The 26,847-nt window shown below is 54.3% G+C and overlaps 2 protein-coding genes across 3 annotated transcripts; one reads left to right on the top strand and one right to left on the bottom strand.

Annotated features, from left to right (window-relative positions):
- Nucleotides 1-539: 539 nt before the first annotated feature.
- On the top strand, nucleotides 540-16,376 carry CCDC63 (coiled-coil domain containing 63; the record flags this gene model as incomplete). The annotated part of the gene is made up of 10 exons (XM_080717573.1): nucleotides 540-703; nucleotides 2,238-2,427; nucleotides 2,894-3,013; nucleotides 4,386-4,567; nucleotides 7,012-7,193; nucleotides 8,066-8,286; nucleotides 10,959-11,033; nucleotides 13,955-14,147; nucleotides 14,450-14,653; nucleotides 16,240-16,376. The coding sequence occupies exons 1-10, from the start codon at nucleotides 645-647 to the stop codon at nucleotides 16,374-16,376; spliced, it is 1,563 nt and encodes a 520-aa protein (XP_080573699.1). The 5' UTR covers nucleotides 540-644.
- Nucleotides 16,377-18,459: 2,083 nt separating this feature from the next.
- Nucleotides 18,460-23,649, bottom strand: MYL2 (myosin light chain 2; the record flags this gene model as incomplete). 2 transcript variants are annotated; one of them, XM_080717479.1, is made up of 6 exons in its annotated part: nucleotides 23,563-23,649; nucleotides 21,646-21,721; nucleotides 21,315-21,419; nucleotides 20,400-20,478; nucleotides 20,268-20,316; nucleotides 18,460-18,558 (listed from the first exon to the last, which is right to left on the bottom strand). In XM_080717479.1, exons 1-6 carry the CDS (start codon nucleotides 23,596-23,598, stop codon nucleotides 18,460-18,462), a joined length of 444 nt encoding a protein of 147 aa, XP_080573605.1. In that variant the 5' UTR covers nucleotides 23,599-23,649. The 2 variants fall into 2 exon arrangements, with proteins under 2 accessions (XP_080573605.1, XP_080573606.1); XM_080717480.1 differs by lacking the exon at nucleotides 21,646-21,721 and having other exon boundaries at nucleotides 21,315-21,462; nucleotides 23,563-23,646.
- Between the last annotated feature and the right edge of the window lie 3,198 nt (nucleotides 23,650-26,847).

Here is a 26,847-nt window from a genome sequence, read left to right as displayed (position 1 = left end):
GGCGGCTTACAAGTTCTCGTCCTTCTGCCCCTGTGGACAGGATACTGCAGAGAGAGAAAAAGACGAGAGAGAGAGAGAGAGAGAGAGAGAGAGAGAGAGAGAGAGAGAGAGAGGGGACTTGCTGATCTGAGCTGCCTGGGTCCAGCGTCCAGCGGAAGGAAAGCCCACTTGTCTCAAGATGCCCATGGTAGGTGCCCATGGTAGGTGCCCATGGTAGGTGACCTAGCTCCCGGGACGTCAGCACCCTGCGGCTGCTTCCTGGGCCTTGATTGGCTCTGCCCATCACCATGCCGTCGACAGCACAGGCGGGACTCGAACCCAGGACCCCAGACAACAGCCTCCTCCCAGCACAGCCGGGCGCCCCCGGGGTGCGGCGAGGAGTCCCGCCGTGTGTCCCCCCTGGCGACCCGGGGCGGGCCCCCTCTGTGGCCGAGACGCCCCCCCCACCCCGGGGCCTTCCCCCCAGCGCTGCCGCCCTTGGGGTGGGGGCTCCACCGGCCCCCTCACCCTTGTTCTCTGCCCGCCGGGCCCAGTTGAAGAGGAACCGGAGAAGGGACTCGGACCCCCTTCCAGAGCCCCCGGAGAAGGTCAAAGAGCTGCAGGCCGAGACCGAGCTTCGGAGGCTGCGCCAGCAGTTCCGCAAGATGGTGGCCAGTCGGAAGTCCTTCAACTTCCGCAATCAGCTAAGGCTCAACAGCCAGCAGTGAGTGGCGGCGGGGTCTCGAACCTGGGCCTGGGAGGACAGTGGGGTTCGGCTCCCTGTGCGGGCTCCGGGGCTGGGTGCAGCTGTGCTTCTGAGACCGGTCCCCAGAACTGAGGCTTTTATTTAAAAATAAAAAAATAAATTAAAAAAGTAAAATAAAAAATTAGGAAACCGGGTGTGGTGTCGCATACCTGTAACCCTAGTACTTGGGAGGCTGGGACACGAAGATCACAGGTTCAAGGCTCACTTCAAAGGCCTTCAACAATTGCGACCCTGTTTCCAAATAAAAAAATAAAATAGGGTTAGGCGTGTAGCTCGAAGGTAGAATGCCTCTGTGCTCACTCCCCAGCACCATTAAAAAAAAAAAAAAATATATATATATATATATATATATACACACACACACATACACACACACACACACACACACACACACACACACACACATTTTTTGAAGACTCTTAACCCACACAAGACAGTGTCTGTGGGGAGGGGTCTTCAATATCAGGACGCCAAGTGTCTTGAGGATGCCAAGGAGCAGGGCACCCAAGTTTCAGAGAGAATTTCTGGTCCCTGTTTTTCTCTATCCATGTCCTGTCCTCTTTTCCCTCCGAATTTCAGCAGGTGTCTACGTCTGGTCCAATCAGCTTGCACTTGTCTGGGACTGAGGGCCACAGAGGGCCTGTCAAGAATCACTTCCAATTCCAAATTCCCCAAGAGAGGGAGAATCTGATTGATTGGCTACAATCAGTCAGGTGTCTTCGCCAGGTCCAATCAGCTGCGGTGGGTGGGGCTGGGCTTCGGGGTGGGCGTGGCCATCCCTGCCTGGTCTCGCCAGGGGAGCCGGTCGTTTCCTGCGAAGGCTGGAATCTCTCCGTGGCGGATCCCTATGTTTCTCCTTAGTGTGTGCTTCTGGGAGCTGCAAGGTTGAATATTTGAAATTGGGTTGCCCTAGAAACGATGACGTGTGTATTTCTTTGGGCAATAGGAAGTTGTTCCTTGGAGTTGAAGAGATAAACATAAAACAGGCATGCAGAGATTCCCTCCAAAGGGACTGAATTCCTTAGCCACATCCATAACACTTGCAAACGCAGAAGCTGCTTATTAGCAGAAGGAAAATTGTAGTCAATTATGAATTGCCATAGTCCATGCATGTGATAACGGGTGTGTTTGTAAATAAAACTTTATTTACAAACACAGGCGGCCAGTGGATCTGGTCTCTGTGGTGATCAGGGTTCTATTATTTGGAAACAGGGTCTCACTAGATTGATAAGAGTCTCACTACTTGCCGAGGCTGCCCTCGAACCTGCGATCCTCCTGTCTCTACCTGCCAAGTACTGGGATGAGCCGTGTGCGCCGCCAGGCCCGGCTCAGAATCAGGGTTGTAGACCTGGATCTGAGACCCGGGGCGAGACCCCTGCGCTGGCTGGGAGGGGAAGTACTTCTCCCAAGCTCCTCTCCGTGCTAAGGTGCCCGAGGACCCACGAGGGCTATTACTGGGTCCAGGGTCAATGGAGATCCCCTCTCCCCGCAGGAGGGAAATACAGACCCTGCAGGCAGAGCAGGACGAGATTACCCTGCTCCTGAGTCTCCTGAAGTCCTCCAAGAACTTGGATCTGAATCAGAAAAATTACATGGAGCTGCGCTTCCTGCTGCAGGCCAAGGAGGACTACGAGGCCCTGATCAAGTCCATGAAGGGTCTGCTGGCGGAGCTGGACGGGAAGGTGCGGCCCACGCAGGGTTAACCCCAGCCAGTGCCCTCCTGGAGCCCAGAGAGCCCGGGCTCTCCACTCCCCTGCCCCGCTGGGCTCCCTAGCAGCTGGCCCCCTCCCCCATGCTAGGACACATCCTTAGCACACTGTGTGGGGGGGTGAGCTGTAGCTGCCCGTTGCCCAGTCCCCCGGCCCTGAAGCTGTAAGGCCGAGCTGGGCATGGCGGTGTGCACCTGGGATCCTGGTACTTGGGAGGCTGAGACCGGAGGGTTGTAGGTTCGAGGACGGCCTCAGCAACTTGGTGTGATGCTCTCAGCAACTCGGCAAGACCCTTTGCAGAATACAAAAATAAAATAGGGCTGGAGGCGTAGCCTGGAAGTAGAATGTCCCTGGGTTCCATCTCCAAAAGGACAACAACAACAATGACAATTTGGACCCATACAGATATTAACACAGCTGGACTTTTTCACTTTTTCAGATTGTTCAAATGGAAAAAAAAATCACAAGCCAAAAGCAGATCTTTGTCAAAATGCAAGAGGCCACTAACCCTCGGAAACTGCAGAGACAGATCCACATTCTGGAAACCCGCTTGAATCTTGTACGTACCGTGTCCGCTGTGACTTCTGAGCAGGACTGTCCGCTCCCCTCCGCTCAGAGTCAAGAATGATGAGCTGGGCATATGGGAGGTGGCCCAGGCCTGGAATCCCAGGACTTGGGAGGCTGAGACAGGAGGATCGCAGGTTCAAGGCCAGCCTCAGCTACTTAGGCCCTCCCCAACTTAGTGAGACCCTGTTCCAAAATAAAGGATAAAAATAGGGCTGGGGCCGAGCATGGTGGCGCACGCTTGTAATCCCCGCGCTTGTGAGGCTGAGACAGGAGGATCACACAGGTTCGAAGCCAGCCTCAGCTACTTAGTGAGGCTCTCAGCAACTTAGTGAGAACCTGTTTCCAAATAAAGTATAAAATAGGTCTGGGAGTGTAGTCCAGAGGTAGAAAGCCCCTGGGTTCCACCCCCAATACCACCCAAAAAAACCCAAAACAAAACAAAACAAATAGGGGGTGTAGCTCAGAGGCAGAATGCCCCTGGATTCAATTCCCAGCACCACCAAATAATAAATAAATAAATAAATAAATAAATAAATAAATAAATAAATAAATTCAGGGCGTGAGGACGTGGCTTAGTGGTAGAGTCCTTAACTAGCATGTACAAGATGCTGACACACACACACACACACACACACACACAGAAACATACACAAAGTCAATTCAAAGTTTATATAATTGTTGGGTCTCTTAAATTTCTTAAATCTAGGAGAGCAGCTCTTTTTTGTGTGTGTCTGTGGTAGTGAGAATTGAACCCAGGGGCATTCTACCGCTGAGTTACACCCCCAGTCCTATTTTATTTTAATTATTTATTTATTTACTTATTTATTGGTGGTACTGGGGTTACTGGAAACCCTTCTACCTCTGGGCTACACTCTCAGACCCATTTTATATTTTTATTTGGAAACAGGGTCTCTTAAGCCAGCGCAGCTGGCTTCGAACCTGCGCGGTCCTCCTGTCTCCGCCTCCCAAGCGCAGGGATTACAAGCGTGCGCCACCACGCCCGGCGTCCTATTTTATTTTTTACTGTGAAACAGGGCCTCACTAAGTTGCTGAGGCTGGCCTCGAATCTTACAGTTCTCCAGCCTCAGCCTCCCAAGTACTGGGATGATAGGCCTGGTTTGGCTAGTTATTTCCGATGGGGTTGCTTAGCTTGGCCAGCTCCCGTCTCCCCTGTAATTGCTGAAAACCAGAGGTGAGGTCTAAAGGTCACTGAGGGTGGCCTTGAACCTGCGCAAGGCCTGCTCAAATCCCTCTGGCAGTGCTCAACCATTCCCCGGCCCGGGGGTATGAGACAGGGAGATCCTGCAGCCTCCTACCTGCCGCAGGAGGAATGAGCCCCGTTCTGAAACGCACCCTCCCAACAGGTCACCGTCCACTTTGACAAGATACTGACCACCAACGCCAAGCTTCGGAAGGAGATCGAGGACCTGCGCTTCGAGAAGGCCGCGTACGACAACGTCTACCAGCAGCTGCAGCGACGCCTGTCCACGCAGAAGAAGACGATGAACGTGGCCATTGAACAGTCCTCCCAGGCCTACGAGCAGAGGTGCGCCGGGGGCATGGCGGGGCCGCGCTGGCTCGAGGCACCTGCTCTGGTGCGTTGGGGGCCTTGCGTCGTCCTAATAAGGACTCGGGCACCGCCGCGTGCCCCGTGTGATGTCAGGGGCGCCGTGGATTATTTTAATCCTCACGACTGCTCTGGGAGGCGTTACTCCCATTTTGCAGACCAGGACACAGGCTTAGAGGTGCTAAAATGTTCACCCGAAATCCGGGAGGTCGCAGACATGGTAGAGCTGGGGCTCAAAGCTTTATTCTGCGCTGTCCCCCGCAGGTGCTCCTGCCTCTGGTCCTGGGGGTCTTTTTTCTTTTTCTTTTCTTTTTTGTACTGGGGATCAAATCCAGGGCATTCTAGCTCTGAGCTAAGCCCCAACCTCTATTTTAGTTATTTTTGGAAATAGGGCCTCAATAGGTTGATGAGAGTCTCACTACTTGCTGAGGCTGTCCTCGAACCCGTGATCCTCCTGTCTCTGTCTCTCAACATGACTGCCTCCGAGGAGTCTTTCTCCATCTAGGCCTCTCGGCATATTGTTTGGCTGCAGAGACAACAGGTTTTAGAGTCCTACATAACTGGGCTGGAATCCTGGCTCCATGATTACTAATGGCGTGGGATTTTTGGCACCGTAAAGAAGACTCAATAATGTATGCACAGAAGGGAGTGCCGGGACACGGCGATTCCGAGCGGTGGGAATGCTGCTGCTGCCGGCCCTGGGATGGTGGTGGTCATGGTGATGATACTGGTGACCACCGGTGATGGTGATGATGACGAGGGTGAGGATGGGAATAGTGGTGATGCTGCTGCTGGTGATGATGATGATGATGGTGGTGATATGGTTATGATGGTGATGGTGACGGTGGTGGTGGTGATGGTGATGATGGTGATAATGGTCATTATGGTGATGGTGATGATAGTTATGGTGATGGTGACGATGGTGATGATGGTGATGAGGGTGATGGTGATGACAATGGTGATGGTGATGATGGTGGTGATATGGTTATGATGGTGATGGTGACGGTGGTGGTGGTGATGGTGATGATGGTGATAATGGTGATTATGGTGGTGATGGTGATGGTGATGACAATGGTGATGGTGATAATGGTGATGATGGTGGTGATGATGGTGATGATGGTGATGGTGATGGTGATGATAGTTATGATGGTGATGGTGACAGTGGTGATGGTGATGATGGTGATGATGATAATGGTAATGGTGGTGATGGTGATGATAGTTATGGTGATGGTGACAGTGGTGATGGTGACGGTGGTGATGGTGATGATTGTGATGATGATGATGATGGTAATGACGATGGTGACGATGATGGTGGTGGTGACGATGGTGACAATGGTGATGATGATGATGGTGGTGGTGATGGTGGTGACGATGGTGGTGGTGATGATGATGATGGTGATGATGGTGACGATGGTGATGGTGATGATGGTGGTGATGGTGACGATGATGGTGGTGGTGATGATGGTGATGATGGTGACGATGGTGATGGTGATGATGGTGGTGGTGATGGTGACGATGGTGGTGGTGATGGTGACGATGATGGTGGTGGTGACGATGGTGACGATGGTGATGATGATGATGGTGGTGGTGTTGATGGTGACGATGGTGGTGATGATGATGATGGTGATGATGGTGATGGTGATGATGGTGGTGGTGATGGTGACGATGATGGTGGTGATGCTGCTGCTGATGGTGGTGGTGATGATGATGATAGTGATGATGGTGACGATGGTGATGATGCTGCTGATGGTGGTGATGGTGACGATGGTGGTGATGATGGTGACGATGGTGGTGGTGATGCTACTGCTGATGGTGGTGGTGGTGATGATGATGATAGTGATGATGGTGACGATGGTGATGATGATGGTGGTGATGATGGTGACGATGGTGATGATGCTGCTGATGGTGGTGATGATGGTGATGATGGTGGTGGTGATGGTGACGATGATGGTGGTGATGCTGCTGCTGATGGTGGTGGTGATGATGATAGTGATGATGGTGACGATGGTGATGATGATGGTGGTGATGATGGTGACGATGGTGATGATGCTGATGATGGTGGTGATGCTGATGATGGTGGTGATGGTGACGATGGTGATGGTGGTGATGATGGTGGTGGTGATCCTGCTGCTGATGGTGGTGGTGATGATGATGACAATGGTGATGGTGATGGTGATGATGTAAATAGTGCTGGTAATAATGATGATAGTGGTGGCAGTAATGATGATGGAGATGATAATGGTAGAAAAACTCACTTCCTGAGCAGCTCCAGTTGCTCAGGTCCGTTGAGCTGTTCAGCCATGCCCAGGAACCTCTGTTGGTTAAAAAATACCCCAAAACCTTGGTGGTCCCTGGTGGGCAGGAAGTCCTTCTAGACTGGCTGGAAGGGGCCTCAGGACACTCAGCCCTGCTCCTCTGCCCAGGTTGGAAGCCATGGCTCGGATGGCCGCCATGAAGGACCGCCAGCAGAAGGATATTTCCCAGTACAACCTGGAGATCCGCGAGCTGGAGCGGCTCTACGCCCACGAGACCAAGCTTAAGTCCTTCCTGCTCATCAAACTCAACGACCGCAGCGAATTCGAAGAGCAGGCCAAGAAGGAGGAAGGTACCCTCCCCGGGCGCTCTGACCTTCTGCCCCTCTCCCGAGGGCCCCTCGGTGCCCAAGTCTCCTTGTAACAGGACTGCCAAATTTAGCAAATCGAAGTCCAAAATGCCTAGTTTAATTTAAATGTTAATTAATTAATGAATTTTTTTTTTGTGGTACTAGGGGTGGAAACCAGGGCCTTCTATTTAATTTGGAAAACTTAAATTTTTTAAGTTGTGGAGGACCTTGCTAAATTGCCGACGCTGGCCCCGGACCTGCTATTGTCCTGTCTCAGCCTCTCAAATCCTGGGATGACAGCTGAGCCTCCCTGTCCTTGGTTTTATCCCAAGGACGGTGGGCATCCACGTGATGAAGTCATGTGAGCCAGATTTATCTAGAAAGTTCCTTCAGAGAGAGGAAAGAGCCTGGGTTAAGGCAGTCAGGCTGTGGGGAGAGAAAGGCTCTGAGAACTTTCTTGGTGCCAGTTCCTTGGGTGTGCCCAGCTCTGGGCCTTCCCACAAACCTTGACCTCCGGCCAGCTCAACGCCCCCTCTCTAGAGAGGCCTTCCCTGGCCACGCAGCCAAAGCCGAGCCCCCATCTCAGCTGCGAGGCATCTCCTTCCTCCCGCCACGGTAACGTGCGGGTTTCTTCTGTTTACTTGGGTATCTTCTTTGATCTTTTCATGGAAGCTCCTTCGGGGCCAGAACATTTCGGTGTCAGTAGAGTGTAGCCCAGTGTTGGGCCCGTAGTCACAGCTTCCTAAGCTACTGGTGAAGAAACCGCAGGTGAAGCTGCCGCTCCATTTTCTGGAACAACCCAGCCCCTCCCCCAGGACAGGATGGCTTCCCCGCGGGAGGCACTCACCCGCGCTGGGTTTTTCTTTCCTCCCCAGCTCTCAAGGCCAAAAAACGGGGGAAGAGGAGCAAGGGGGAGAGCTTTGAGAGCTACGAGGTGGCCCACCTCCGGCTGCTCAAGCTGGCGGAGAGCGGCAACCTGGCCCAGCTCATTGAGGAGTTCCTGGCTAAGGAAGAGAAGAACTTTGCCCGGTTCACGTATGTCACGGAGCTCAATAACTACATGGAGACGATGCACAAGAGGACCCAGAGGATCCAGGTGGGGCAGCTCCTGTCTCCAAGCAGCCTCCCTAATGCCGTGACCCCCAAGCCCAGCCAGCTTAGCCCACGCCCTGTGCCTCTCCTTCAGTTTATGTCACTTATCTCTGTGGTGCTGGGGGATGGAGTAGGGGGCATTCTACCTCTGAGCCTCACCCCCGGCCTTTTAAAAATGTTTTAATGTTTGGAAACTGGGTCTCGCTAGGTTGCTGAGGCTGTCTTCGAACCTGGGATCCTCTTGTCTCAGCCTCCCAAGGACTGGGATTACAGGCACGAGCCACCATACCCAGCTCCTCTCACGCCCTCCATTTTAACTTCTTTGAAATCGGTTTTCTTTTTTTCTTTTTTCTTTTTTTTTGACAGCTGCTGAAGATTTAAAGAAGTTTATTAGGAAGATAGAAATACAGAAAATAGAAATACAGCCCCATGCCAAAATGGCATGGGGCGGTGACTCGAAATGAATACACCCCGAAATCGGTTTTCGACTTTGAGTTGATACAGACATTTAATGTCTCGTGACTCCCGCATCCAGTAGTGATGTCTGTAACCCATGGCGTGTTTTATAATCCAGGGCTCAGTAAACTATAGATCATGGCTGTTTTATATAGTCCATGGATGAAGAATAACTTTTTACACTTTTTAAATGAATTTAACTAATTGATTTGTTTGGGTACTAGGAATTGAACCCAGGGGTATTCTACCTCTGAGCTTCACCCCAGCTCTGTTTTTATTTTTCCCTTGGAAACAGGACGTCCACTAAGTTCCTGAGGCTGACTTCAAGCCCGCGATCCTCCTGTCTCAGCCTCCCAAGTACTGGGGTTACAGGTGTGCGCCACCATATCTGCCTCAACTTTTAAAATTTTAAAGGAAGCACACAAGCACACATGCAAAGACTAGAACGCTTACCGTCGGGCCCTCTGCCCTAAGTTTGCTGACCCCTGTTATCAGCAGTTGCAGGAGCTGAGGAGGGAGAGGCACCGCTCATCTCGTACAGACTTTGTGTACAGGAGCGAAGTCAAGGCTCTGTCAAGGCCTGCAAGAAAGAAACTCGTTTACCTTTATGGAACCCGTAATTTCCCAAATTTAATTGGCTCCCGACCTACTTATTCCTCAGAATATAAACAGCCGAGCCAAGCATTGTGGTGCACGCTTGTAATCCCAGTACTTGGGAGACTGAGATAAGAGGATCACAGGTTCGAAGCCAGCCTTGGCGACTTAGTGAGGCCCTGTTTACAAATAAGAAATAAATTAGAACTGGGGGTGTAGCTCGGAGGTAGAACACCCTTGGGTTCAATCCCCAGTACCAAAAAAAAAAAAAAAAAGTTTCTTTTTGTGTGTGTGGTACTGGAAATTGAGTCCAGGGGCATTCTACCTCTGAGTTACATCCCCAGCCCCAATTTTACTTTTATTTTTTTATTTTTATTTTTTGTGGTACTAGGGATGGAACCCAAAGGCATTCTATCTCTGAGCTACACCTCCAGTCCTATTTTTTAGTCTTTCTTTTGAAACAGGGTCTCACTGAGTTGCAAAGGGCCTCACTAAGTAGCTGAGGCTGTCCTCCATCCGCGATCCTCCTGTCTCAGCCTCCCAAATGCTGAGATTACAAGTGTGCACCGCCATGCCTGGCGTTTATTTTTATTTTGAAAAAGGGCCTCGCTAGGTTAATGAGAGTCTCATTACTTGCTGAGGCTGTCCTCAAACCTATGATCCTCCTCCTGTCTCAGCTTCCCAAGTACTGGGATTACAAACATGGATTTGTATTCCTTTTTTTTTTTTTTTTTTTTTGGTGGTACTGGGGTTCCTGGAAACCCTTCTACCTCTGGGTTACACTCCCAGGCCTATTTTATACTTTTTTTAAAAAAAATTTGAAACAGGGCCTCTCTCTCTCTCTCTTTCTCTCTCTCTCTCTCTCTCTTTTTGGTGGTACTGGGGGTGGAACCCAGAGGCTTTCTACCTCCGGGCTATACTCCCAGACCTATTTTATATTTTATTTGGAAACAGGGTCTCACTAAGTTGCCGAGAGCCTCACTCAGTAGCCGAGGCTGGCTTCGAACCTGTGCGATCCTCCTGTCTCTGCCTCCCAAGCGCGGGGATTACAAGCGTGCCCACCAGCCTGGCTTGGATTCCTATTCTAACACCTGGCTTCACTCTCTCCTGGGGGCTGGGGCCCAAGGTCCTAAAACTGGCTGAATCCAGCCTTACGCCTTTCCTTGGTCTCCTCCACCCTGTAACTTGTTAATTTATTGCTTGCCAATATTTAAAAGTCAGTATATTCTACGCGGAAATCTGAATTTCTGGTTTCTCTTGGAAAATCAGACTAGAGAAGGACGCCACCGCCCCCTGGTGGCCGTCTGCGGCACGGCAGGGAGGGCTCTGGCCGGAACACCGAGGTTTTCCCTAACCGGGGCCACAGTTGGGCGTTTTTGGAGCGGGGCCTGTCATCTCCGCTCTTGGGAGGCTGAGCACTGGAGGATCGCAGACCTGAGGCCAGCCTCGGCAATTCAGTGATACCCTCAGCATCCTAGGCCAGACCCTGTTTCAAAATGAAGCCAAAAATAAAATAAAATAAAATAAAAAGTCAGGGTCTGGGTTGTTGCTGGGAGCGTGGGTCCGGGTGTGGCGGGGAGGGGACACCGCTGCCCCTCACGGCCCTGTCCCTTCTCCCTGGAGCAGGATGAGATAATCTCTCTGCGGTCCCAGCAGAAATCGGCCCACGAGGACAGCCGCTCCATCCTCAAGCAGATGGAGGTGAGCCGGGGGCGGAGGGGGCGGAAGCCTCTGCTGTCTGTCTGTCTGTCTGTCTGTCTGTCTGTCTGCCTGGCGGCTTTAGGAGCAGGAACATGTCCGCCCCATAGCTTGAGACCGGTGCGGCTCATATCTGGGTGTGACCTCCGGCTGCCCGGCTGCGGGACCCCGTTCCCAGGTGTCTTCGTTGTAGAGAGACAGCTCTCGTTTTGGAGAGAGGAGCCCAGGTGGACTCCATCCAGAAAGGTCCCCGCCGCAGGGCCTCCCCTGTGCCCACCCGCCGCAGGGCCTCCCCTGTGCCCACCCGATGCAGGGCCTCCCCTGTGCCCACCCGGCCTGGCCGCCTGCCGCCCAGCAGTGAGGGCCAGCGGGGACGCGTTATGTGCTCTGCTCGTGCCATCCGACCCGACGATCACCCCATTTTACAGACGAGGGGACGGGGTTCACAGAGGTCAAATCACCTGGCCAGCCTTACGGGGCTGGAATGTTGTAAGACACGTGTGTGTGTGTGTGTGTGTGTGTGTGTGTGTGTGTGTGTGTGTGTATTCTACCTCTGAGCTACATCCCCAGCCCTATTTATTATTATTATTTTTTTGGTACTGGGGATGGAACCCAGGGGCATTCTACCTCAGAGCGACACCCCCAGCCCTATTTTTTAGTTTTTATTTAGGTTTTTTTTTTTGTGTGTGTGGCACTGGGGTTCCTGGAAGCCCTTCTACCTCCGGGCTACACTCCCAGACCTATTTTATATTTTTGAAACAGTCTCTTATGTCAGCGAGGCTGGCTTTGAATCTGCGCGATCCTCCTGTCTCCGCCTCCCAAGCGCGGGGATGACAAGCTGTGCCACCGCGCCCGCTGTTAGTCTTTTTGTTTTTTGAAACAGTCTCACTGAGTTGCAAAAGGCCTTGCTGTGAACCGCGATCCTCAGGGGTCTTGGCCTCTGGAATGCCGGGATTGCAAGTGTGCGCCACCACACCCGGCCATCCCCAGCCGTTTTCAATTCTTTTTTTAATCTCGAGTACTGGGGTGACAGTGTGCACCACCTCAGAATTGTATTTGTTAATAACAGGAGCCACGCTGGGCGTGGTGGCGCGAGTTTGTCATCCCAGTGCTTAGGAGGCTGAGACAGGAAGGTTGCAGGTTCGTGGCCAGCCTCAGCTGCTCAGTGAGGCCCTGGTTAAAGACTAACAGATAGGGCTTGGGGTGGAGCGCGGAGCTACTAGAAAAAACGAAAAAGAGTTTGCTGGGCGCAGCGGCATACACCTATAACTCCAGCACTTGGGAGACTGAGACCAAAGGATCACAGGTTCGTAGCCAGCCTCAGCAGTTTAGCCAGGCTCTCTGTAACTTGGTGTGACCTGGTTTCAAAATAAAAAAAATAAAAGCCAGGCGTGGTGGCGCACGCCTGTAATCCCCGCGCTTGGGAGGCAGAGACAGGAGGATCGCCCAGGTTCGAAGCCAGCCGCGCGCGCTGACTTAGGAGACCATTTCCAAATTTTAAAAAATGTAAAAAGATTAGGTAAAAATAAAAAAAATAGAATAGGAGCCGGGCGTGGTGGCGCACGCTTGTAATCCCAGCATTCGGGAGGCTGAGACGGGAGGATCGCGGTTCGCGGACAGCCTCAGCTACTTAGGCCCTCTGCAACTCAGTGAGACCCGGTTTCAAAATAAAGAATAAAAAATAGGGCAGGGGGTGGAGCTCGGAGGTCGAATGCCCCTGGGTTCCATCCCCAGACCCGCAAAAAAAAAAAAATAAATAAATAAAATCGGGTTGGGAGTGTAGGCTACAGGTAGACTACTTGGTGGTTTAATTCCCAGTAGAAGAAAAAATATTAGTGGCGTGGGGTTGGGCAAAACTGTGAACTCTTAATCTGGCCACCAAGTCCTGTTCTAATCCAGAGGTGCCTGGCTGGGAACAGGAACGGCGGGCCCTTCCCGGACCGGCCACCAGGGGGCAGCAGAGCACGCGCCATCGCCCCCGGAGGCCACTGGCGCCCATCTGTGTGCAAGTCCCTGGTTAGCGCTTTCTTTGGCCTATTGTTATTTAATTTGATATTTTTTGCGGTACTGGGGATTGAACCCGGGGGCGTTCTACCTCTGAGCTACACCTCCAGCCCGATTTTTTTTATTCTTTATTTTGAGACAGGGTCTCACTAAATTGCAGAGGGCCTCACTAAGTAGCTGGGGCCGGCTGTGAGCCGGGATCCTCTTGTCTCAGCCTCCCGAATGCTGGGATGACAAGCGTGCGCCACCACGCCCGGCTATTCATTTATTTATTTATTTATGTGGTACTGGGGATGGGACCCAGGGGCATTCTGCCTCTAAGCTACACCTCCAGCCCGATTTTTTATTCTTTATTTTTATTCTTGAGTGGAACTGGGGGTGAAACCCAGGGGCTTTTCTACCTCCGGGCTATACTCCCAGACCTATTTTTTTTTAATACTTTATTTGGAAACAGGGTCTCACTAAGTTGCTGAGGGCCTCACTAAGTAGCTGAGGCTGGCTTCGAACCCGCGCGATCCTCCTGTCTCCGCCTCCCAAGCGCAGGGATTACAAGCCTGCGCCACCACGCCCGGCTTATTCTTTATTTTGAAACAAGGTCTCACTGAGTTGCAAAGGTCCTCACAGGTAGGGGAAACTGGCCGAGAACCGCGATCCTCCTGTCTCAGCCTCCCAAGTACCGGGATGGCCAGGGTGCGCCTCCACGCAGGAGCTCCTCCTGTCATTTCTGTTCTATTTTAAGATGCTGATGGGAGCGCACGGATCTGGGTGGGGGGCACGGATCTGGGTGGGATCCCGCCCCCACCCCAGGTCTGCAGAACCGTGGCTGGCGGCAGAGCCTGGTGCGGGGGTCCCCGCCTCCTCCCCTCCCAGGGCACGTCCTGCCCAGCCGCCGACCCCGGGACCTTGGTGTCTGCCCGCAGGAGAAGCTAAGACAGACCACGGAGGAGGCGAACGCCTACGAGGACAAGTACCTGGAGACCAGCCAGACCCTGGACCGCCTCAAGAAGTCGGTGGAGGGTCTGTTCAAGAAGATCGACTGCGACGCCACCAGGGTCTTGGTGCAGCTGGGGGAGACGGGGAAGATCACAGACAACAACCTCCCGCAGTACTTCTGTGAGTCCAGAGCCCAGGGCGGCCGGCCCCTGGTCTTGGGTTAGAAGAGCAGCTGTTATTTATTTATTTATTTATTTATTTATTTATTTATTTATTTATTTATGGTACTGGGGTGGAACCCAGAGGCTTTCCACCTCCGGGCTATACTCCCAGACCCATTTATATTTTATTTGGAAACAGGGTCTCCCTGAGTTGCAGAGGGCCTCACTGAGTAGCCGAGGCTGGCCGCGCACCGCGGTCCTCCCGCCCCGGCCTCCCCAGTGCCGGGATGACGGGCGCGCGCCCCCCGTCCTCTCTTGCAGCTATCATCGAGAAGAAGACCAACGACCTGCTGCTGCTGGAGTCCTGCAGAAGGATGCAGGACACGGAGGGGGCGGACGCCGAGACGCCCGTGCCCTTCGTCAACCCCTTCTGGGGGGGCTCCGGCCTCCTCAAGCCCCCGGAACCCATCAAGGTCACCCCGCCCGTGCTGGGCGCCGACCCTTTCAGCGACAAGCTGGACGACAGTGAGTGCTGACCCCCGTGGTCTGGGCGGCCCCCGGGGACGTGTCCTGGCGCCCTGGGGCGCAGGTGCTGCACCCTCTTCCTTTTGGTACCGGGACGGAACTCAGGGGCATTCTACTTCTGAGCTACACCCGAAGTCCTCTCGGTTTTTTAAACATTCTTACTTTGACCTCATTAGGTTGCTGAGGCTGGCCGGGAGCCTGGGATCCTCCCGTCTCAGCCTCCCAGGGACGACAGGCGCCCGGCTCAGCTTCCTCGGTGTCCCCTCTGTACAAACCCTCACGGGCTCTCCACAGCCCATTGAACGTGACTCGTGGACGCTCGTTCTTGTGCCTTGAGGGCGGCCCCGCCACAGACTCCCCAAGTTTACTTCTCTTGTGTATTGTCAAAAGTCACTGCTACCTTGGGACCATTTATTTATTTATTTACTTATTTATTTATTTATTTATTTTTTGTGGTACTGGGGGTGGAACCCAGGGGCTTTCTACCTCCGGGCTATACTCCCAGACCCATTTTATATTTTTTTTGGAAACAGGGTCTCACTAAGTTGCCGAGAGCCTCACTAAGTAGCTGAGGCTGGCTTCGAACCTGCGCGATCCTCCTGTCTCCGCCTCCCAAGCCCGGGGATGACAAGCGTGCGCCACCGCGCCCGGCTCCCTGGGACCTTTTAAAAGGAACCTTAAAAATGCACAGACTTAAAGCTGGGCGCGGTGGCGCAGGCCTGTCATCCCCGCGCTTGGGAGGCTGAGGTGGGAGGGTCACAGGTTCAACGGCAGCCTCAGCAATTTAGTGAGACTCCTAATAACCTAGCCAAACCCTGTTTGACAAATAAAAAATAAAAATGGCTGGGGAGTGTAGTTCAAAGGTGGAATGCCTTTGGGCTCAATCCTCAGTCATGTAATACACACACACACACACACACATAAATATGCAACACAAATTTACATATATGCAAATTTTTACAAATTAGGCAGATACAAACACACCTGATCACCAGACTCCTCCCCCATCCTCTTCTCTGGAGTCTGACTCCACCCATGTCCCCTTCCCCTGATGGAGGCGCTCGGGCTTGGCTCTGCCCAGCCGTGGCCGCTTGGGCTCGGGTTTGCCGCTCCCTCACCTTCTCCGGGTGGAAGTTCATGGTCTGCCCCTTACCAGAACTGATCCTTCCAGAAAAGCTTATGAGTCCCCGAGACCCTGATGAAGTAGAAGGATGTTCACTCTAGCCCCAAACCAGAAAGAGAGCAAAATACCCACCCCCTCATCATTGGCTCAATAAATTATAGTCTACCCGACGGAATACTATATAGCCACTAAAAAGGACACCCTAGGTCCATATGTGCTGATGTGGGAGAACAGCCTTAGTAACATATAGACCTCAAAGGAAAAAGCAGAAGGTGGCATAATGGTCCATACAATACAATCCTGCTGCCCTAAAAGCCAAACCGTCCACAGATATGCCACAGATGTGCATGCCCATGTACGGGCACTCACCCACACACGCAAGGGCTCCCGTTGGCTGGGGCGTCCAGTGCCGGGCCGCGGCCAGGGGCAGCTGGCGGAGCTGACCCAACCCGCTCCGGTGCAGTCGAACAGCCCCTGGACCACGTCAGCCTGAGGCAGCTGGTGCTGGACAACTTAAGCCTGAAGGAGACGCGGACCCGCGAGCCACTCCTGGACAGCGCGATGGAGAAGCCTGACGAGTCACGGCCCAAGAAGAAGTGACGGCCTGAGTGTGACCTCTGTACCCGCCCAGACATTAAAAGTTTTGTTCTCCAGACTTAGTGGCCTCCCTGCTCCCCACAGCGACGGAACCGGGAGCGGGAAAGGCACCCATTTACCACCCAACCTGTGGGGCTCCCGAGAGCACACAGAAGCAACCGCTAGAGCCACAACAGTCACCCTGAGCCCAAACCAACCGCCAGAGCCACAACAGCCACCCTGAGCGCAAAGAAACCACTAGAGCCACAACAGTCACCCTGAGCGCAAAGAAACCACTAGAGCCACAACAGCCACCCTGAGCCGGAGGCAACCACTAAGGACACAACAGCCACCCTGAGATCAATGCAACCGCTAGAGCCACAACAGTCACCCAGAGCCTTAGGAAAGCGCTAGAGCCACGACAGTCACCTTGAGCTCTAGGCAACCGCTAGAGCCACAACAGTCACTCTGAGCCCAAAGCAACCACTAGGGACACAACAGTCACCCTGAGCTCAAGGACACCGCTACAGCCACAACAGTGACCCTGAGCCCTAAGAAACCGCTACAGCCACAACAGCCACCCTGAGCCCCGGTGGCATGGAACCCCCACAGGTGTGTCCACCGCTCCGTAAGCGTCTGTGGATGTTTGTATGTCTGTGTGTCTTTGTATATCTGTATCTGCGTGTGTGTGTGTGTGTGCACTTGCGTTGTACTGGGATGGAGAAGGTACCCAGGGGCATTCTACCTCGGAGCCCCAGCCCCAGCCCTATTTTATTTTTATTAAGAAACGGGGTGGGCTAGGTTCATGAAGGTCTCACAACTAGCCAGAGCTGTCCTTGAACCTGTGATTTTTCTGGCCTCAGGCTCCCAAGTACTGGGATGAGAGGCCTTGCCACCATGCTGGGCTGCTCTTTAAAATTTCGGAACAGGACCTGTCTAAGTTGCTGTGGGCCTCGCTAAGTGGCTGGGGCTGGCCTCGAGCCTGCGATCCTCCTGGCTCAGCCTCCCAAGTACTGGGATGACAGGCGTGCACCACCACGCCTGGCCGTGTGTGTTTGTGTCCTTGGATTGGTGTGACCGTGTGTCTGGGTGTGTCCGTCCCTGTGTCTCGTGGTCGAGCTGTCCCTTCAGGGGTGCTGAGGGTCACCCTGAAGGTGCACGCTGCACCCTGATGCTCTGAGCTGGGGCTGGGCCTCCGCAGGAGCTGGTACCAAGTCCGTGGCCTCCACTATGCCCGGGGGAATGGAGGCCGTGGGGGGCTGTCCCCGGCTTGCTGGGCAGCTCACTGGGGGCATGGATGGACCTGGCCCTGAGCTCTCCCACCTCCTGGGCCTCCTCTTCTGGCCTCCATGGGGCCCAGCTCTGCCCTGCACCCCGCTTCGGCTCCGGGTCCCCATCTTGCGAATCATTCCCTGTGTGGGGCTTGGGCTTCTTCTCTGAGTCCACTGTGTCCTTCTGGCCATCCTTGGGGATCACCTCCCCTGCCCTGAGGCCAGCGGTCAGGACAGGACGAGCTCCTGTTCTCACACTCGTGTGGAGCTGGTGAGACAGCTCCCATTCCCACTAAGATCGCTGCCGGGTAGAAGAGGAGCCGCAGGGAGCCGTCTGGCCTTGGGCGGCGGGAGCCGTCTGGGCTGCTGGATACAGCTGTGCCTGAAGCCCTGGGGGTTCCTTCTCATGACTTTTGTGGGTACAGTGAACCCAGGTGCTTCAACCAGGACTTTGGTCACTCAAACCCAGGGTCAACCGGGCGTGGTGGCACGTACTTGTCATCCCAGTACTTGGGAGTCTGAGACTGGAGGATCCAAGACTTAAGGCCAGCCTCAGCTACTTAGCGAGGCCCTCTGCAACTCAGTGAGACCCTGTTTCAAATAAAGAATAAGAAAGAGGGCATCACCACCAGATGCACAACCAATAAACGTGTTTATTGAGCGTGGCCCCTGACACATTTCCATCTATTTGGACACGCTGCCCCCGTGTGGGCGGCTCTCTGTCTGCAGGCCATGTGGCCGTGGGTATCAAGGGCACCCAGGCTGTGGTAAAGATGGCGGTGGGTGAGCGCAGTGGGCCGGGGAGGGGCTGCGCGGGCCCGGGGCGGCCGGCCGCCTCAGTCCTTCTCTTCCCCGTGGGTAATGATGTGCACCAGGTTCTTGTAGTCCAGATTGCCCGTCACATCTGGAGGAAAGGCTATGAACATCTGGTCAATCTGCGAACAAGCAGCAAGACGCGCTGAGGGGGCCGGGCGCAGGCTGAGGGGCCCCTGGGAGCTGGGTGTGAGGTGGAGACCACCTCTCCCAGGCTCGTGCTGTCCTGGGCACCCCGCAGCCCGGCCCAGAGTGGGGGCGCAAAGGCCTGGCCGCGGTGCCCAGCTCGACCCCCAGGGCCCCTCCGCACGCACCTGCCCCTGGTCCTCCTTCCCCGGGCGCTGACCCCAAGGCCCCCCAAGTAGGCGTCCTGCAGGGATGTTGCGGGAGGCGGCCCTGCAACGGGGAGCGGGGGTCCCAGACTCAAGTGTGCAGTCGGGCGGGTGGGCGAGGGGTCTGGTGGGGACTGTGGCTAAAGGCAGATGCCTGGTCCGTCAGCAGGGCAGCAACCGCTCAGGGCCAAGCGACCCTGGGCGCTCGGGCGAGGAGGTCAGATTGCTTGAGGGAAACTAGAAATCTAGGGGTGTGTGTGTGTGTGTGTGTGTGTGTGAGAGAGAGAGAGAGACAGACAGACAGACAGACAGACAGGGGATCCAACCCGGGGCATTCTATCCCTGAGCTACACCCCCAACCCCCTTTTTTCTTTTCTTTTGGTGGAAACAGGGAGATGAGCGTCTCCCTCTGTGGCCGAGGCTGGTCTCCAACCTGTGACCCTCCTGTCTCAGCCTCCCAAGTACTAGGACCAAGTACTGGGATTACAGGTGTGCGCCACCATGCCTGGCTTGTACACACAGTATTTAATAAGATCAGCCCAGAGTGCCGGCCCACGTTTGTAATCCCAGTACTTGGGAGGCCGAGACAGGATCATGGGGTCATGGCCAGCCTCAGTTACTTAGTGAGGCCCTCAACAACTTAGCGAGACTCTATTTCCATTAATAAAGAATAAAAAAAATCGGGCTGGGGTGTAGCTCAATGGTAGAATGCCATGGGTTTGATCCTCAGCACTGCAAAACAAAACAAAACAAAACAAAACAAAACACAAAAAACCAAAACAAAACAAAAAAAACAAATCGTGGAACTCAATTTAAAAAAAAAAAACAAAAAAAGAGGCCTAGCCGGGCGTGGTGGCACCTGCTTGTCATCCCAGCATTCGGGAGGCTGAGACAGAAGGATCGCAGTTCCCGGCCAGCCTCGGCTACTTAGTGAGGTCCTCTGCAACTCAGTGAGACCCTGTTTCAAAATAAAGACTAAAAAAATCGGAGCCGGGCGTGGTGGGCACGCTTGTCATCCCCGCGCTTGGGAGGCCGAGACAGGAGGATGGCGCAGGTTCGAAGCCAGCCGCGCTGGCTTAGGAGACCCTGTTTCCAAATAAAAATACAAAAAAATAGGTCTGGGAGTGTAGCCTGGAGGTAGAAGGGTTTCCAGGAACCCCAGTAACACACACACACACACACACACACACACACACACACACACACACACACGGCTGGGGTGTAGCTCGGAGGTTGCATGCCCCTAGCTTCCATCCCCAGCACCGCAAACAAAACAAAATAAAACAAAACAAAATATGGAACTCGACGAAGAACACAGGCCTAAGAAGCTACACCGGGGTATTTTCAATAGACCCATTGAAGTTCCTAAGGTCAGAAACATCGCGGCCCGCCTTTGGCAAATGAGCGGCGGCCCTTGGCGCCCCCTGCTGGCCGGGGTGGGCGGCGCCTCGGTCCGCGCAGGCGCGGTGCGCGCGCTGGACCAGGGTTGCCATGGTTACCTCCTCCTGGGAGAAGCGCTCGGCCTGCGTGGTCAGCATCTCGCGCACGCTGCAGGGGAGGGAGGAGGCGGCGGTCAGCGGGCGGCGGGCGGCGGGCGGCGGGAAGGGGCCCCCCCACAAGCGCCCACTCACTAGTCGGCCTTCAGCACCCCTTTGCCCTCGGGGTCGAACACCTTGAATGCGTTGAGGATGGTCTCCTCGGGGTCCGCGCCTGGAACGGAATGGAGGGGGCTCGGCGCTGCAGGTGGCCCAGAGCCCCCCAAGGCGGGGGCCAGCAGGACCCTCCCCAGGAGAGGATCCCGCCTACCTCTCTTCTGTTGCAGGGTAGTGCTAGGGCTGGAACCCAGGGGCATTCGACCTCCGAGCTACACCCCCAGCCCTATTTTTTCTTTTTTGGTGGTGGTACTGGGGTTCCTGGAAACCCTCTACCTCTGAGCTACACCCCCAGCCCTATTTTTTAGTGTCTTTATTTTTTTAATTAAAAAAATTTTTTTTTTGGCGGGCCTGGGGATGGAACCCAGGGGCAATCGACCTCTGAGCTACATCCCCTGCCCTATTTTTTATTCTTTATTTTTGAAGCAGGGTCTAAGTTGCGGAGGGCCTCGCTAAGTAGCTGAGGCTGGCCAGGAACCGCGATCCTCTGGTCTCAGTCTCCAGAATGCTGGGATTACAAGTGTGCGCCACCATGCCCGGCTTTTAGTCTATTTATTTATTTATTTATTTATTTATTTATTTATTTATTGTTTTTGGTAGTACTGGGGGGGTAGAACCCAGGGGCTTTTCTACCTCCGGGCTACACCTGCAGCCCTATTTCATAATTTATTTGGAAAGAGTCTCACCGAGTTGCCCAGGGCCTCACTAAATAGCTGAGGCTGTCCGTGAACCGCGATCCTCCGGTCTCAGCCTCCCGAATGCTGGGGTCTCACTGAATGGCCCAGGGCCTCGCTAAGTGGCCGAAGCTGTCCGCGAACCCGGGTCCTCCTGCCTCAGCCTCCCGCGCACGCTCCCGACCCTGCCTGCCTGGGGAGAGGCTCGGCGTGCGCTCACCCTTCAGCTTCTCTCCGAACATGGTGAGGAACACGGTGAAGTTGATGGCGCCCGGTGCCTCCTTGATCATCTCGTCGATTTCCTCATTTTTCACGTTGACGCGCCCTGGAGCAGAAACGCACGGGAGGTCAGAGCCGGGCGGCGGGGCCTGGCGTCTGCGACTCCAAAGATCTGGCCGAGGGATGATGAGAAACGGGGAGGCCGGCGTGGTGGGCACGCTCGTCATCCCGGCCCTGGGGAGGCCGAGGCAGGAGGCGCGGGTTCGAGGCCGGCCTCCGCCACTTAGCAAGGCCCTCCCTCTGCAACTCGTGGGCCAGAACCGGCGCCTTACCGAGGGCGGCGAACGTGTCTCGCAGGTCGTTCTTGTCGATGAAGCCGTCCCTGTTCTGGTCCATGATCGTGAAGGCCTGCGGGGGGCATGGAGGCTGAGCCAGAGACGCGAGGAGGAGCCCGAGCGGCCCGGCCAACACCAGCTCTGGTTAGGGACACACGCTCGGGATAGAAACCGAGTCCGCACAGAAACTGGGCACCAAGATGCCTAGCAGTGTTCTTCATAAGAGACCCAACAGATGAGCAGATGAGCAAAATAGGGTCCCTCCACAGTGGAATACTATTCAGCCACAAAAAAGAAGAAAATTTGGACACAAGCCACAACATGGCAGAACATCAGGGCAAGATATGTAGGGAGAAAAACCAGACACAAAAGGCCGCGGAGCGCCCCATTCTGTTTCTGTGAAGTGTCCCCAAGAGACAGGGCTACGGGGCGGGTGAGCAGAGGCCGGGCCGGGAGACAGCTCATGGGGGGGGGTTTCTTCTGGGGAGAAGAAAGTGTCTCCAAGTTAGAGGAGAGATGTTTGAAGACTTTGAGACTGTGTTACAAACTTCTGAATTGTACATCTAACTTAAAAAGACTTTGATGAGGCCGGCGTGGCGCACGCTTGTCATCCCCGCGCTAGGGAGGCGGAGACAGGAGGATCGCGCGGGTTCGAAGCCAGCCTCAGCTACTTAGTGAGGTCCTTTGCAACTCACTGAGACCCTGTTTCTAAATAAAATATAAAATAGGTCTGGGAGTATAGCCCGGAGGTAGAAAGCCTCTGGGTTCCACCCCCAGTACCACCAAAACCAACCAACCAACCAACCAAACAAACAAACAAACAAAAAAAACCCCAAACAAAGCCAGCCTCAGCTACTTAGTGAGGCCCTTTGCAACTCAGTGAGACCCTGTTTCAAAGTAAAGAATAAAAAATAGGACTGGGGGGTGACGCTCAGAAGTAGAATGCCCCTGGGTTCCATCCCCAGTAGTGCAAAAAAAAAAAAAATTGTGCTGGGGGTGTAGCTCAAAGGTAGAGTGACTCTGGGTTCCATCCCCAGCACCACACACACACACACACACACACACACACACACACACACACACACACCACCACCACCACCACCACCACCACCACCACCACCACCACCACCACCACCACCAAAATAAAAAGAGTAGGGCTGGGGTGTAGCTAGGAAGTAGACTCCTCCTGAGTTCAATTCCTAGTACCTAAGGAAAAAAAAATATATATATATATATATATGTGTGTGTAGTATATATTTTCCCAATAAGGAATATGTTATGTTTTAGTTTACTAACCAGCAAAAGTTGTTAGAGAACTCCCCTTTTTTTTTTTTTTTTTTTTTGGTGGTACTGGGGGTGGAACCCAGGGGCTTTCTACTTCCGGGCTATACTCCCAGACCTATTTTCTATTTTATTTGGAAACAGGGTCTCACTAAGGTGCCAAGAGCCTCACTAAGTAGCTGAGGCTGGCTTTGAACCTGCGCGATCCTCCTGTCTCAGCCTCCCAAGCGCGGGGATTACAAGCGTGCGCCACCACGCCCGGCTAGAACTCCCTTTTTTATGGTGCTAGGGATGCGACCTAGAGGCGTTCTACCTCTGAGCTACACCCCCAGCCTGATATTTTATTCTGTATTTTGAAACAGGGTCTTACTAAGTTGCAGAGGGCCTCAGTAAGTAAGATATAGCTTGGAGGTAGAGTGCCTCTGGATTCAACCCCTAGTACCAAAATGATAATAAATAAGTTTAAAAAATATATATGGTAGATAGATAGATAGGTAGATAGGTAGACAGACAGGTAGGCAGACAGGTAGACAGATAGGCAGGTAGACAGACAGACAGGTAGACAGATAGGCAGGTGGACAGAAGGAGAAGGCCCGTAAGCAGAGGTCGGGTGTTGGCGGCCCGTCCACCCACCTCCTTAAACTCCTGGATCTGCGTTTGCTCGAACATGGAGAAGACGTTGGAGTTGGCCCCCTCCGTCCTCTTCTTGGCCTTCTTGGGTGCCTGGGGGAGAGGCGGAGGTCAGACGGGTCAGCCCGGCCCCGGGTGGGCAGAGGGCGGGAGGCAGGGCCGGGATGCGGGGCTCCCATCTCAGAAGGCGCCACTGAGGGAGGGGGCGTCCTGAGAGCCGGATGGCGCCCAGGGACCTCTGCCAGCTGGAGCTGGGCCTAACCCTGCCGGACCAGCTGAACCGAGCCCAGCCGAGCCTAACCGAGACTAGCTGAGCCCCGTGGAGCGGAGCCCGAGGGCCCCAGCGCTGGCTGCCCGGCAGGCGTCCCCTCTGGCGCCTGGCTCAAGCTTGGCGATGCAGTGCAGGGACCAGGAGGCCTGCGCCAAGTCGTGACACAGTCAGGCGAAGTGACCTCCAGGACGCGAGCACCTGCGCCTGGCCCTCCTCTTCCTCTAGGCCCTGTGGACGCCCCCTTACCTCTTCCCCCGCTCCACCTCCCTCTGACTTTATTTTGCGGGTCTGGGGATGGAACCCGGGGCATTCTACCTCTGAGCTACACCCCCAGCTCTATTTTTATGCTTTATTTTGAAACAGGGCCTCACTGAGTTGCAGAGGGCCTCACTAAATAGCTGAGGCTGGCCACGAACCTGGATCCTCCAGCCTCAGCCTCCCCAGTGCTAGGATTACAGGTGTGCGCCTCTATGCCCGGCCCCCAACCCCGCTGACCTTAAATAATCGCAGACACCTACGTACCTCTCGGGCCTCATTTCGTATCAGTCTTACAGTTACTCTCAGGTGGAGGCTGTTAGAAGTTACTGAGGCTCAGAGAGGTCAAATCAGTTGCCCAGGGTCACACAGCCGCGGAAAGGCCGAGCCAGAGCAGAACCCAGGCCTCCCGGCTGCAGCCTGGGGCCCTAACCACCGACCCCGAGCTGGGGGGCTGCCCGCTCCGGGAGGGGGCACCTCTCCACACAGCCCAGGAGGAGAGGTTTTAAATTTGCAAGTTCGAAAGGTAAAAACAAAAAAATTATAAAAGATTCTTTCCCCCAGCTGCCTGAGCAAGAGAAAAGAATTACAATTTGATCCTTAGAAGCGTTCAATCCCACTTTGCGAGCCGGGGAGTTATTGATCCCTCCAGAGGTCAGCAAACGAGCCATAAAGAAGCCAGCCCTGGGGTTTCTGCGAGTCCCTGGGAGCCGCTGTTATCCGTGGCCTCTCGGGGCATTGATTGGGGCTTCTTTTTATCTTTTCTTTTCTTTTTCTTTCTTTCTTTTTTTTTTTTTTGAGAACTGGGGATGGAACCCAGGGGCATTCTATCTCTGAGCTACACCCCCCAGCCCTATTTTTCATTCTTTATTTTGAAACAGGCTCTCATTGAGTTGTAGGGATCCTCCCTAATTAGCTGAGGCTATCCTCCAACCTCCAATCCTCCTGCCTCAGCCTCCCAAGGACTGGGATTACAGGCGTGCGCCACCACACCTGGCTGGCTGGGGATTCTCTGTTGCATACAAGGGCGCCCCGCTTTCTCCACGAGGTGTGGGGAGGCTGCGGGCCTCGGAGCTGTCTCTCTCCCCCTCTGCTTTGGTCCCCGGCTCATAGATGGCATTCCCTTCCTGACGGCCATCCCGAGCTAGCATCGTCTCCTCGCGGGGCCGAGGCCACTCACCATGGTTCACAGGAGGCTCCGGGAAGGAACAATAAATACTCCAGCTCAGCTCTCCCCAGCCCAGGAACAATAAATACTTCCTCCCTGCGTTTAAAAATAACTCCATGACCACTTTTGGCCGTGGTAGGTGAGGCGGAGGCCACCTGGGTCCCCCCACCCACCCCATGCCGTTCCTCTGAAGTCAGGTCGCCGCTGCCGCCGGCCGGTGACACATGAGACCCAGAAACGTGTTCAAGGTTAAAGAGACAGCGGCCAGGCCATGGCCACGGGGGGAGCAGGCTCTGCCTGTCCACTGGCAGAGGGCCTGGCTAAGTAGCTGAGGCTGTCTATGGACCGTGATCATCTGGTCGCAACCTCCCAGGTGCTGGGATTACGAGTGTGCACCGCCGCGCCCAGCTTTGTAATGGTTTTAAACCAGTCTCACTAGGGGAATTCTTGTGTATGAATGTGTGTGTGTGTGTGTGTGTGTGTGTGTGTGTGTGTGTGTTGCTGGGGACTGAATCCAGGGGCATTCTATTTCTGAGCTGCACCCCCAGCCCTATTTTACTTTTTATTTATTTATTTATTTTTGTGGTACTGGGGTGGAACCCAGGCTTTTTTACGTCCAGACTATACTCCCAGACCTATTTTATATTTTATGTGGAAACAGGGTCTCACTAAGTTGCTGAGAGCCTCACTAAGTAGCTGAGGCTGGCTTCGAACCTGTGCGATCTCCTGTCTCAGCCTCCCGAGTGCTGGGATTTCAAGCAGGCACCACCATGACCGGCTACTTATTTCATTTTTTTAGTGGTCCTGGGGATGGAACCGAGGGGCCTTCTACCTCTGGGCTACACTCCCAGACCTATTATATATATGATTTGGAAATGGTCTCAAGCCAGTGGAGGCTGGCTTCCAATCTGCATGATCCTCCTGTCTCAGCCTCCCGAGTCCTGGGATTATAGACGTGCGCCACCTCCGCAGCTTTTTTTTTTTTAGTACCAGGGATGGAACCCAGGGGCATCTACCTCTGAGCTCCACCCCCAGCCCTATTTTTTATTCTTTATTTGGAAACGGGGTCTCACTGAGTTGCCGAGGGCCTCGCTAAGTAGCTGAGGCCAGCTGGCCATGAACCATGATCCTCGCGGGGTCTCTGCGGTGCCCTTGGGAAGGTGGCAGCGTCGGCTGGCCTGGCGGCCGGATGCCCTGTAAGGAGTTGGTGAGGTCAGCGCTCTCCCACACAACAAAGGCCGCCGCGTCCTGGCGGCCCGAGGCGTGGGGGACAGACCCTGTCACCAAGTGATACGGCCTATCTCTTCCTGTCAGGGCCCCCAGGTGCCAGCGGGAGCCTGGCCGAGCCAGCGAGTGGGCTGAGCGCGCGGTGACCTGCGGAGATGGTGGCTGAGCCGCCGCCTGCCGTGTCCCAAGGCCAAGAGAGCCTTGGTGCCTTGGTTTCCTTGTCAGGTGCGCAGATAGTGGTCATTCCTTCCAAGAATTCTTGTGAGTTGGTCACAGTGGTGGCACGCGCCTGTAACTCCCAGTGCTTGGGAGGCAGAAACAGGAGGATGGAGGATGGAGGATGGCAGGTCCGAAGGCCAGCCTCAGC

The sequence above is a fragment of the Muscardinus avellanarius genome (assembly GCF_963383645.1).
Source record: "Muscardinus avellanarius genome assembly, chromosome: 21".
NCBI classification, from domain to species: domain Eukaryota; kingdom Metazoa; phylum Chordata; class Mammalia; order Rodentia; family Gliridae; genus Muscardinus; species Muscardinus avellanarius.
Note: the sequence above shows the minus strand (reverse complement) of the source record. Positions and strands in the feature narration are given on the sequence as shown.